Here is a 13,209-nt window from a genome sequence, read left to right on the forward strand (position 1 = left end):
TAATTAAGTATACACGCATTATATCTTTTAGAATACTTTATTTGATATTGTTGTATTCAGACAGATTTTCACGAGGAAAGATCCAAGCTGCGGCAAAAAGTTTACAATACAAGTTTTGAACAATAATTATCAAGTGACTAGGTGACGGATGCAGTTCCATCAGTATTTCATCGTTTATAAAAATCGTAGGCACGTTATTGATTCTTAAACTATCCGCATCACGTTCAAACATTATGCCATCACATTCATGATAAACAAACAATGCAATAATATTATTTACATTCTAAAAAGTTACGATAAGGAATTAAAAGGTCGAGCCGTAAAGGAACGTTGGCGCTTACTAGAAAGTAATGCATTTTTTCCTTTCTTTTAAATGTTTACAATATATTATTTCTGTCTGCTTCACTCAGAATTATAAATTATCAATTTTACTGCATAAAACTGCAAGTGCAGAAAATACATCCAACATAAAATCAAATAGCTTTGCTAAAATTTAAAGCGTGGCACGACGTTATACATAGAATTCTTTTGTTTGTTTAAATTATCATCGATTAAATTTTGACCTCAGGGACAAAGTATTGCTTGATACAACAATACAATTAAAATACCATATTAGTACATAGTTTGAGCTCAATATGAGCTGTCGAATGATATTAAGAATCTTAAATTGGCCTATGTTACAAGTATACAACAAAATGCTACATAACTCCCATTTTTGAAAATCAGGGAATAATTCTGATTGGGTGTAACTTCTTTTACTAGCATTCTTTCGTACCCTGTTCTTTTCCTGTGTAACATATTAAACTCCCCCAAATTGTATGTACGAAGGAAATTTCAGGTTCTTACTTTAACGATCGGCCATTATAAGAATTAAAAGTAGTTTCATACTTTCACTGCTTTATACATCTATTTACATGTAACAACAGAGCTGCCAAATAGGATGTAGAAGAAAAAGTTTTGGCAAGTCTGAAGGTTATAAAATTTCAGGTATACGTTAATACTAGTGATTTGAAATGAATTTGTTGCATTATTCATGAAAAAACGTATTCAAGAAAAGCTACGAGGTAACTCGTGTTGTCGTACTCTTTACGTTCAGTCTCATAGAGTTCTTGACGCCATTGTCCTATGTGTCAAAGCCCAGTGATTTTTTAATCTTTCGCATAGTCGAGCAATTAAATACGCGGGACAGTTGTTTCAAACTTTTTCTTCGTTTCGATTCATGGCATCTTATTAAAATATCCAACGATAAAACATCACAAAACCTATGATAATAGAATTTTTTTCTCTCTATATATGTCTGTAAATATTGCTAACATTATTTTATGCAATTACAATTCAGGCTATCGTTATCTCAATGCTGTTTTCCACAGAAATATTCAACATCAGAAGAAGGTCATTTTGCTTCTATACCTATGTATATCTTTAATGTGTCCGAAAACGCATCTTTAGGCACTTTTTGATATGTTTCACGAGGGCTATGAACAATAAATTTCTGTTTTGTTTTACAATTCCTTTCGAAATTTCTTACTAAACGTTTTCACTTACATAAATGAATACATTTTTCACTTGTCTTTTTTTTTATGAACCATCCCATTGCGCGTTCGTTTCTTTTTGCCTTCATAACTCGTGTCATCTCTATCTTTCTTGATATAATTATTATCTTACATAGAGGAAAGCATCGATTACCGAGGAAGGTTTGTAAAAATATAGACAACGGCGCATTAACGCTGATCGTCAATAGACGTAAATTGTTTTTAGTTGATCCTTCAGTTCAGGAGGAATGGCACAAGTCTCCGTCTCCGGCTTCCTTTTCACTAAGCGACGCCAGCGTCCCCCGATATTCTTACGGAAGCCCTTTGCAAATCCAGGCCTATCCGACGGTAATGCGTGTACAAGAGTATCCTGAAATACAATAATGCATGCAGTTAAGTACATGTTATGTTTTCTTTCGATTTTACCGTTTTATCTTGAACTGGCTATTACACTAACCAGCAGAGGATTATATTTAACATTAGCATTTTAAAAGATTATACAAACTTTTTCTGTATTTTTAATCATAGAATATGTTAGCACTGTTAGGTGGAAACCCTGAATATGTATAATGATTTATGTATAATAATAATTTTGATGAATATTTGGATAAATAAAATGGTAATATCAAAACATTGTACAACCATATTGTGTACAGTACTTTTATATAGATAGATTTCATTTTTAATAAAAACATTTATGAGAGCTGCTTGAATACACCAATCATTGCCTAGAAATTGTTACAACGATTTTGTATATCTTTTGTCCGTTGAACTTGCTGTTCCAGGAATTAACCAAACGTGATATATTTAAAGATTGAATACGTATTACGTTTTCTTAAATATTGGATGTTGATTTCTGTTGTAGTTTGAGACAATTTGAAACAACGTTTTCAAAGCCCATCAATGTTTCCTTTCAATATGAATATTATTCTTAATTACTGAAGATTAGTGTTCGTTTTGGAAAGAAATCTCTCATCATGAAGTTATATAATCAATAGAGCGTGTCATTGTTTAATAACGTAATAGACTAGAATTGAAACTTTATGTCGTTTTATTAGACATGATATTACGTCTATATATTATTATTTTATTCCCCACTGAATAACAGTCGCACATAGCACATAAATGTTACTAAATAATCTCTTGACCACATTATTTAGAATGACTTGCGAGACAGAATGTTTAAAAATACGAGTAATAATTTAAGTATGTATAACAAGAATCGTTTGCTTATACTATATCTTAAATGCGCTTGATTGTTTCAACTTCAAAAATAATCAATCAAATCCAATATGTCTTTGTGAGTTTCTTCAATTCTACCAGTTTACTCTACGTTCCGTATTGTTGAATTTGACGTTTGCAAACTTTAACAAATCTTTCGACAGCGGTTGAAATTTATCGCTTTTGATTGTTAGATATGGCGCAGCTTACAAAATATGTGATAGCCATGTCGTAGTCAGGCATACGAGTAACGAAGTAAGGCCACATGAGAATTACGACTTACGATATACATAATACGCAGCAATACGATTAGAGTGATCTATGAAGCATAGAAATAGACGAGAACGCGTCGACTGAAAAAGCAGGATACGTCGTGTATCCGGGTGCGATGTTACGAAACCGACCGACAGGATTCAGAGCTATGTAGAGCTATGTAGAAGCCGCGAGACGGAGAAACTACATACGACATACACTATCGTTCACAAATATCCGGACACTTTAGTTGAATTGTGGTAACCATATTTGAATTTAATCAAATCAATTTTGTGCAAATTAATGATGAATTGCGCAAGTTAATTCGTTTTACTGAGATTTCTAACCGCTTAGATATAATAATTTTATAAGCCTATAAAAGCCTAGGATTTTATAGGCTTGTTTGCACAATTGAATTAATATTATTAGCAAGAATTTAAATGTCACAAGATGCAAGATATGAGTATCAGTAAATTCCTTCATAAAATATAGGAACAAATTTAGTAATAAAACAAATTGTTAGTTAGTACATTATTCTGCAAGAGGTCTCCGAAAATAAATTCTTATAATATTTATCATTTTTATTATGTATAATCTTTATAAGAATATAGATATTGTATTTTTGAGTAACAGATGATCTGAGATAACAAGTTGATACCTAAATACAATCCCTGCAATCAACTAACTATAGAGTTAAGTTATTTATTGGAACACATGGCAATAACATATGTCTCTTGTTTTTTTTTATATATCACATATATTTACTGTTTAAATTAACAAACCAGGTTTCTTAATCTAGCTTCAGAAATTAAAGAATCTAAAAATAAAGAGTTTGCCAAGTAACAAAATCGTTCCACAAGATTTAACAACGTTAAACGACAGTGTTATTTTGCATATTGTCTTTTAAAAAACGCAAAACGTAATATTCTATTATTAATAAAAAATATTACATACAGTTGTAATTATTATAAAGAATACAATTACTGTAATTTTGTGAATAAAATATATCTTGTCAAAAATAAGCAATGTGTGGATACTTTTGAACGGTAGTGTATTACGAGGAGGCGAACAGGAAAACCGTTGGACGGAGGTAGATGACCAGATATGTATGTATACGTGGGCAGAGGAAACTGAAATCCTCGTGTCCCGATCGACATTTAGAAACGAACCGCGAAAGACAGAAAGGTCGGGAATGAAAATATCGGTTCGGCGAATCGAGGCAACAGAATTGCAGGAATATTGCCAATATCGTCAAGGAGAGACGCATTATTTCACCGTCTACGAGACAGCTGCACCCTATGCCCGAAGTCCTGTTGCTGCTTGGCAAACGGTCGTGGCCGCCCACCTACGCTAAATTTAGAGCCAGCCAGAGGGGTAAAAGCGGGTTTTTAGGTGCGCCTATGCGTTCAAAACACCAAACATAGTGGCTTTCGCGGTTTGCCAGATGGAAAATTCAACGTTGCGACAGTACCTACGTCCATATAATTTACCGATGGCACCATTCAAACACGAGCAATCATATTATATATATATATATATAATTGTTTTCGAGAATGTTAATCGAATAACACATGAATTTTAAATAAATATTAATGAATATAGTAGATAAAAGATAAGGAAAGAGAGTGGAAATTCAGCTTTAACAAATAGGTTAGAAATATTTGTTAGTGTCTAATAAGAAATAAGATGACTAGCGTATAAGAGAATTTTTAACATAACTGAGACAAGGTTACAAAAAAGATGATTGATGTAAAAAATACGGTTGCGCTGTATAATATTCTAGGAAAATCGCAAGGTATATGAAACGTAGACGATGAATATGATATTAAGGACAACAATGAATAACATTAGCAGTTAAGTTGCTCAACGAATTCAAATATTGGGACGTTTTTTCTCGTATTACTTAACTATGTATATGCGACTGACACGAACAGGATCATTACCTACCACCGTTATAAACTGGCAAATACAACGAAGATCTTAACACATATGAAATAAAGTTCAACTACTACCGTTAGCGTTACTATGCCTCTTATTATTTTAAATATACTGACAACCGAGGTCGACTTGATGCTTTCTAAAATGCGATGAAGATTCGTATCGAGACTCGTGAAATTCAGCGAATGGCTAAGCGTGCCTCACAGAATTCTAATTGCACGACAGAGTATGAAACTTGAAAATGTTCAATCTTATCTTTTTTCTACAAAGGACAGGCTTGCTTCGTGTACGTTTTTAATCGTACATAAGAAATTATGTACGTCATACGTAAGTATCTTATATCACAAGCATGAAAACTTATGTCATTTTGATCGTTTAGATAATGAGCGATTAGATTAAGGTAATTCCATAATGGGAGTAATTTAAGATTTCTAATTTGAAGAAACTTATACGCAGTGATTCATGGAATCACAATTATCGTGATTATATTGGTACGATTTGAAACTTATATTGGTAAGATCTGAAAATGTATACATAAACCACAAGATATTTCAAATATTTTATGCAAACACATTTTTCATAAAGATAACCAAAATATTCGAACAGTCAATCTTTCATCACGGTTAGTAAGTTATGATATTTAGTGACGCCATCTTTGACGCTAAATACACGTTTGAGATCACTATTCATGCTGTATATAAACTTTTCACTAAATGTATATTTGCAATAAATGGCCCCGTAATTTTCATATACATTTTCAGATTTGTTTCAGATGTTACCAGTGTAATATCATTGCAGCGTTAATGGAATTTCAAAATGCCAAAAATTTTCCCTGGTAAGTGTTTGACTTTCGACCACTTTCGCGAGTCACTGTATATCTGCGATATGTATAGTGTTCGATTCTAGAATTGAAATTCGAACGAGACTTGGTGCTTAATATAGAAATACTGTGGTTATTCTTGTACGAGACACGTAATAGTATAGGGGTGATAGAAATAGTTCAAAAACTAGAAAAGATATGTACATATATATATGAGAAAGCAGTAGAGATTTACTGGTAAGTGGAGCATGAAACTGAAACATACGTGTCATAACGGCAACAAAGCAGAGCAAAAGTGGCAACGTTGCCGATTGTTTGGGATTTTTCTGGCGGCAAGCCTCGGACTGAGCCTCGACCTTACAACTCGTTTGCCAGGCCGTCTACTCGTATGCCTCGTCCTTGGACAATCGATAGCGCCATCGACTATTATTAATAACTACTTACAATTTTCAAAGGTCTTGCCATTACCAAGTATATCCTGGAGTGTTACCAGATATGTCTTTTTCAGTTATAATATATTATGTATAGCTGATGCATTATATCTACTATAAATAACATATTGCACAAGCTTTCATAATTTTATGGATGTAAATTTTAGCGAGAATCTACCGCGAAATTATTAATATACTTGAAACTACAATACGATTGGCAATATTTTATGTAATATAGACTAAAGATAAATAAAATTGTAATAAATTGTAATAATTTAAAGTCTTGTTGTTAAGATATATATATATATTGTAATCGTCGTCTCATTTGTATTTATAACGAAGCATAGATGTAGTCACAATTTAGTACATAAGAAGTTTTTTTTAAAATATTGGTTATTGAATTACGTTAATATTTGATGATTTGACGATATTATTTTATATGAAGTTCGTTATAAAAATAATATGGATTCATTCAAGGTCCAAGATCCAGTTCATCAAGTTGACCAGATACAAGTTTCTAAGAAAGTTGTTTGAATTGAAGGTTTCGTAAATGTAAACGATAACAAAAATTGCAATAAGATTTTCACAAAAGTAATCTATAATCTCAATAAGTATAATATAGACCCTTTTGATAAAGTAAACATTGGTAAGCAAGCAACGAGTAACAAATATTATAGTAGTACATTTGATACCTTTTACTTTTATTAAAATATGCTCGAATTTTCGTTATTTTTTTTCAAATCTTTTATCCTCTATCTCGTTTTTCAATGTAATTTTCGATTCATAATATTGATATCCAGTAAATAAAATTGATCTCCAGCAAATGAAATGTTTTTAATACTATCGTATATAAGCAAACGAAGAGTAGTAATATGTATGTATGTATGTATGTATATATACACAAGATCGATCAGTTCTAGAATACACAAGTATAGGCATAGCAACTACGATATACATAGTTTAAACCACTTTTTATTATCCTTCGAAACCAATGTACTTCCCACCAATACCTTACTCCTTAATTACATTACTTAATGACATCCTGTATCACAATATTCTTCATTTAATTTTACCCGCTAAAAGATCAAGATACAAACAAGTTTTCACACGTAGCAACTAATTCCATAAAAAGAAGGATCGTTCTATTAACTTAAGTATTATACGAGTAATCCTGGTAGTCAGAGAATAAACCAGTAAAATCTGGTAATACTGGCTCTACTGGTTAGCGCAGCCAATGTAAGTATACAGAGAATATGGGCGAAGTTAGAAGGGAGAAACGCGTAGTCTTCGTTTCGTTCAAGATTACAAGTTCCAAGGAAGGAAAGAAAAGAAAAAAAGAACCACATGATGAGAAATAACAAAAAAAAGGGGGGGAGGAAATAAGAAAGTAAAAAACAGGGTTTATACATAGTACTAACCTGGTCGTTGTACAACGTATACTGCGTCGGTGTATGAGGCGGTGGATAAGGAGGCGGAAACTGCCAGACGAATTGATCTGCCGGATTGACCGTAGCATAGACGTTATCCTGTTCAACAGCTGTGCTGTTTCCCAGATCCGTCGATGTGGTAGTGACTGACGTCTGCGTGCAACAACCTTCACCAGGATAAGACGGTTCGACGATCGTTGAGACTGGCGATGTTGCTGTTTGAACTACAGTCGCTTCCGGATGTACCGCATTCGAATGATCCTCCCGTTTCCGCAATTTGCTACGGACAAGCCGAATGGCAATCATAGTCCCATTGCTCCCGACCATTTTTCTTTTCTGTTTCAGTCTCAGGTACAGCTTCGAGAGCTTCGCTTTAATGGATTTCGAACTTTCGGAATTAATTTTGAAGCTGTTTATGTGCCGCGGTTCTCGAATGGTATATCGAGAACGCTTGTGCCGGCTTCCAAAGAAAAATATAAACCAAACGCAGAGACCAAACGACCAGAACGCGTTTGTATTCTACGCGAAATAAATATAACGATTTTTTCTTTATGGCAATTTGCCTTTTATCAGTCTATTGTTTCTCTCTCTCTTTCTCTTGTAGTACTTTTTATCTAGTTCTTACTTCTCACGTCTTCTATTTTTCTTTCTCTTCCTTTTTAAACTTCTATTCCAGCATTGCGTCGCAAAGCCTTCGTCAGTTACAAGCAAATGTATCACACGAGAGTGAAGTTTTGACTTAGAAAGTCCTGTTTAACTCCTCAATTCGATTACAGAGCACCCAATTGTACGGATATTAATTCGACGTTTTGCGCGACCTATTCCGGCCCACCTTTTAACTCATGCTATCGACGAAACACTTTGTATAATTCAGCTGTTCGTTCTCGTACGTTCACTCGACTAACAACGGCGACGCGTTCGATGACTAGTTTATGAAAGAATTCTTGACGTTGAACTGCGTTGCTAGGATTCGAATGATGACTTGTACGAGTAATTTAGCTTTCTTCTACTTGTTTCAACTAAGGGAAAAACCACCACCCGGCTTCTCTCACAGCCGAAGGGCGCGCGAGCTGCCAGAACTCTCCGAAAATTACCTCGTTTCGCTCATTTCAAAAGCCAACCGAGATCTGATCGGAACGATGCGTGTACGACGGTATATAATACCGTCTCGTGACGTCACGTAGACGCTGGGCTGCGATTGGAGGTTGCCCTGAGCGTCAGCCAATCGGATCACTTACTGTGTGAAATTCGAACGGTACACGCTCGCTCGTTCACTCGAGAGCATTTCATTGTCGTCATTGCGGCCCCGGTTAGTTGTTGGAAAGGCCAGACGTGTACCATGTGTATACGTTTTTAAACATAACCGTGGAACAAGGGGAATAACGTAATCGAAATGTGATTCTAACGATTCTTTTTATATATAGTAAGTAGGAAATATTGCATAACGTTTTCAACACTTTACTGGAACCACATTTTGTACTTGTGTCGATTATCGTGAGGAACGAATCCGGAAAGTCGAAGTTTTTATTATTATAAGTAATATATTCTTAATTGTTATTGATAGATCTTCAATATGTTTACTTCTATATTTATATTTCATTTAATTATATTTAGATCCATTTCTATTAGTAAAATTTCAATTATTCATTTTCTTTTGAATATACAAGATAACTTATCAACTTTTAATTAATTCTAAATTGTTCAATATGTAAGCAACATATACAATAATATTTGCATGTTAAAAATGATAAAATGATATACGATGCAATGATTGTTTTTGTTTTGTTCGTATTCAATATTTTGACAGTATATCATGTTAACAACAAATTTTTATTGAGATTTTTGCGATGAAAATTTTATTTTAGATAATGTTGTAAACTTTTCTAGTTATATAAGATAAATTACACATGATTTGTAAATGCTAAATACGCGTTTTTAATGCGGTTCGAGAGGTTACAAAATACATTCGTAGTTAATTTGATGAAAATGATGATTTTTAGTATCATTTTTATGTTAACTAATTGTTTGCTTAAATATATGCTTCAGATCTATTGTATCTTAATATATTTTTATTAGATAATGCTCTTTTGATTTTCTGAAAAAATATAGCGTTTCATTTAAGTTGATCTTGGCAACACATTCGCTCACACAATACGGTATAGAGAAAAGCACGTGTCCTCCTTGAAATCACATAAATTTTGTTTTGTTTTGTCTTGTGTAACATTGTACGATATATAGCCTATAAATAATTCAAATCTATCGGATAAATCACCTTGTATAATGAAAGGTACCAAAATTTGGATTTTCCTCTTTAAAATGAACGATTTATATCTTTTGATAATAAATTCTCAATCGTTTTACTATTATCCTACCGTTTATGCTGAATTATTATATCAAGTAATATAAAATTAATGATAATTATAAAGATCCATATTACCATAAATGTTGCATACATTTTTGTGTTTTGTCAATCGAAGTCGTTGAACAAATGTTTATGAATCTGAGTAGGAGTTCATATATCTCGACCCACTAATCTGGTATATTGATTCCATGTAATTAAAATAAAGTGGGAAAATCCATATTAATAATACCTATTTTAAATACTGTTTCCAGTGTTAATCCCAACTGTAAATCCGGAAGCAATTTCACGTGAAAAGTAAGATAACCTATTGGATACAAATTTTTAAATTTTTTACTTTATTCTTATATTTTTCATACTACTGTGAAAATATGCTATCGTAATATAAATTACAGTGAAAAATGCTTTACAATTTTTTAAATCCCTGGATTAGTAATAATTTTAGATTAAATATGAAAATATGTTGTCCTTAGAAAGAATTTTTTTTTCTAAATACTTGTTCTATCAAATGATACTAACTATTAACGAAAGATATACAAGTTCCAATTATATTTTATAAATAATTAATTTGTTAAACGGTTCATATTCCAAAAAAACTTTTTGTTACTATGAAATTACAAATTAATAGTAGAAATAAAATAAATGTGATATAATCTATTTGCAAGAAAACGAAACTGTATATAAAGAATGGGGAATTATCGAGTTAACTCGTATGTTCTTGTCAACAGGTTGATGAACACACATAATAGACATCTATATTGTTGTTCATTCCAAGAATTGTTCTAAAAAAAGCTCGTATGTGATATTTTTATTGTTACGGAGAAATATTGACCATATCTTGTATGTCTTGATTTTATCTTTTGATCCTTCTGACGAATATGTTCCTCGTTAAGGAACGGCAAACAATTCTTTAGCAATCCGCACGAATGGTTCGCTTATACATTTTAGGCCATTAATGTGGTCTGTTTGGCTAATGTTGAAATTTAACCTGACACTACTTAAGTAGACGCGTGTCTAGACAGAGCAGGGGTAGTTTGATGGGTGTATTCGCGTGCTCTATTTAATTAGTATCTATTCTTGTCTTCTGGGCGTGTACATAGATTGTTACTTGCGATTACATTACAAAACTAACTGAATCGATAATAAGTGTATTTACATTTACCTAATCCGGTTCATGGTCGTTGTGACCACCTTATTCGTCGCCATATTAAAAAATAGCTTTAAAAGTCAGAAAACAGGTGCATATCATAAGATTACCTCTTTAAAATAGAATTAAGATACATATCTTGATAGAATACTGTATGTATTATACATAATAATTATATTATAATAATAAATAGACTACGAATTTTTATTCAAACTCATATTTCCGTGAACAAAATCAAAGAAGTGGAAGTCAAATAGAGATTTGCTTCATCATCCGAATATCCAAATAGTAACTAGACCGTGAATTTTTATGCATTCATGTGGAATTTCAAGATGCAAAAATGTATGGAATGAACGTATCAGTGAAAGTGAAACAAATCTCTGCTTACGTTTCATTCCTTTAGTTGCGTTCATAAAAATGTGGATTTGCACAAATATTCGCAGACTAATTATCACAAATACTTCACTTTGAATAATTCCTATATCTTTACATTTTTGCATATTTAAATATCTCATAAATGCATAAACATCCGCAGTCTAGTAATAAATATATGTTTGTAAAATAAATGTTACTACATACATTACGTGTATATGTACGTTATTCTATACCAATGTAATTAAAAGTTAAGTGTATAGTTTGTACAGTTTTATGAAATCGATATTCAATTAGTCATCTATATAAACGGATATGTAACAATTACATATTTGTAAATGTTGAATTTCTTTTTCTTTTTATGTCGGTCTGTTATCATTTGTACATGTAGTCCAATCTTTCCTGTCGTCATGATAAAACTTGACTCATCCTATCATTATCATTCAGTATCGCTGTTCTAATGAACAAGATGATTGATATTGTAGCATATCTTTGTAGTACCTTATAATTGGAAATTCACGTGCTGTTCATCATTAAATCATTATATAAATATGCGAATTACACGTGTTCCTGTAATGAATAATATTTTATATAGAAAATAAAATACGAATTTTTCTGAGTAAAACACTCAACATAGAAATCTGATATATAAATTCTGATATAAGCGTTTTAAGTAAATTTTGGACTTTATAGCTTGATTTCTATTTATAAATAAGAGATTGATAAATAAAATTTATATGTTTCTTTGAAATTTCAACAAATTATACAATATCAATGTGTATTTAGAAAATTTCAAATGTTGAAAGCTTCATATGTTATATGATATTAAGTATGAATAAAAACAAATATGAAAAGTGGACAATGCGTATGACACTTAGCAGGTAGCTAATTCCATTTTTTATTTTGTTTTTATTGGACAAACACGTTCTGTCTTAAATAATATACACACTTTCCACTGGAAGACTGATTTGATACATATATTGAGTTTCATTTCTATTCAATAAAAGTGCGCTTTTACTGCACTCGCGAAAGTTATGCTCCTAATTCAAATTTAGACCTATTTTCGCGATGCCTTAGATAAACTTCAAACTGAAAACTAGCAAAATAATAAGCAAAATAATAGGAAAGAAAATTCATAGCAGATTTATATTTTGAAAATAAAGTTTCGCTGCAATTCGATACGAATATAATTCGAATTATTATATTCACATGATGAAACAAAGTTTTCACTTTGATAATGGGTGAAAGATAAAACAAAACTCTCTTACACGTTCTTCGTGAAACTGTGCTAATTGTGTCAATGGGCAATAATGAGATTAGCTTAATATAATAAGACAAATTATATATTTTAAGTATCTAATTTAATTAACTTGGAAAAATTCTCTGGAGGAATAATACACACTGGAATTCATCAATGGAAACGGTTAAATGCAATTTGTTAGCAAACATCAAAATTAACATTAAAATTCTTTAAAGATGTATTTTTTCATGTTACAAAACACCCGCTAATTATACCATATCCTCTATGTGCAAATTCATTGAATATTTAAATGAATTTAAGAAATATTTAACGAATGATAATTTCTAACGTGCGTATTTTATGTTAATTAACGGATATACGTAACATTGTTTCATAGAAGACCTAATAATCGTGAGAAACTGTAAAATGAGTCAATCGGTTAAAATCAGTGAACAGATCCTACTGCGCAT

General features: G+C 31.9%; 1 protein-coding gene and 1 long non-coding RNA gene across 6 annotated transcripts in view; one reads left to right on the forward strand and one right to left on the reverse strand.

Annotated features, from left to right (window-relative positions):
• Nucleotides 1-18: 18 nt before the first annotated feature.
• Nucleotides 19-13,209, reverse strand: part of LOC126920454 (uncharacterized) — a 70,073-nt gene continuing 56,882 nt past the window's right edge. For all 5 annotated transcript variants that reach the window (XM_050730825.1, XM_050730826.1, XM_050730829.1 and 2 more), the window contains 2 exons: nt 7,613-7,901; nt 19-1,902 (listed from right to left, as the gene is read on the reverse strand). In XM_050730825.1, coding sequence (XP_050586782.1) covers nt 1,735-1,902; nt 7,613-7,901 — 457 coding nt within the window. In that variant the 3' untranslated portion in view covers nt 19-1,734. The remainder of the gene's footprint in view (nt 1,903-7,612; nt 7,902-13,209) is intronic.
• LOC126920457 (uncharacterized) lies at nt 8,883-10,382 on the forward strand. The gene is made up of 2 exons (XR_007711965.1): nt 8,883-9,044; nt 10,235-10,382. It is a non-coding gene; the product is annotated as an uncharacterized LOC126920457 (long non-coding RNA).

Source organism: Bombus affinis, chromosome 9 (genome assembly GCF_024516045.1).
Source record: "Bombus affinis isolate iyBomAffi1 chromosome 9, iyBomAffi1.2, whole genome shotgun sequence".
NCBI lineage: Eukaryota > Metazoa > Arthropoda > Insecta > Hymenoptera > Apidae > Bombus > Bombus affinis.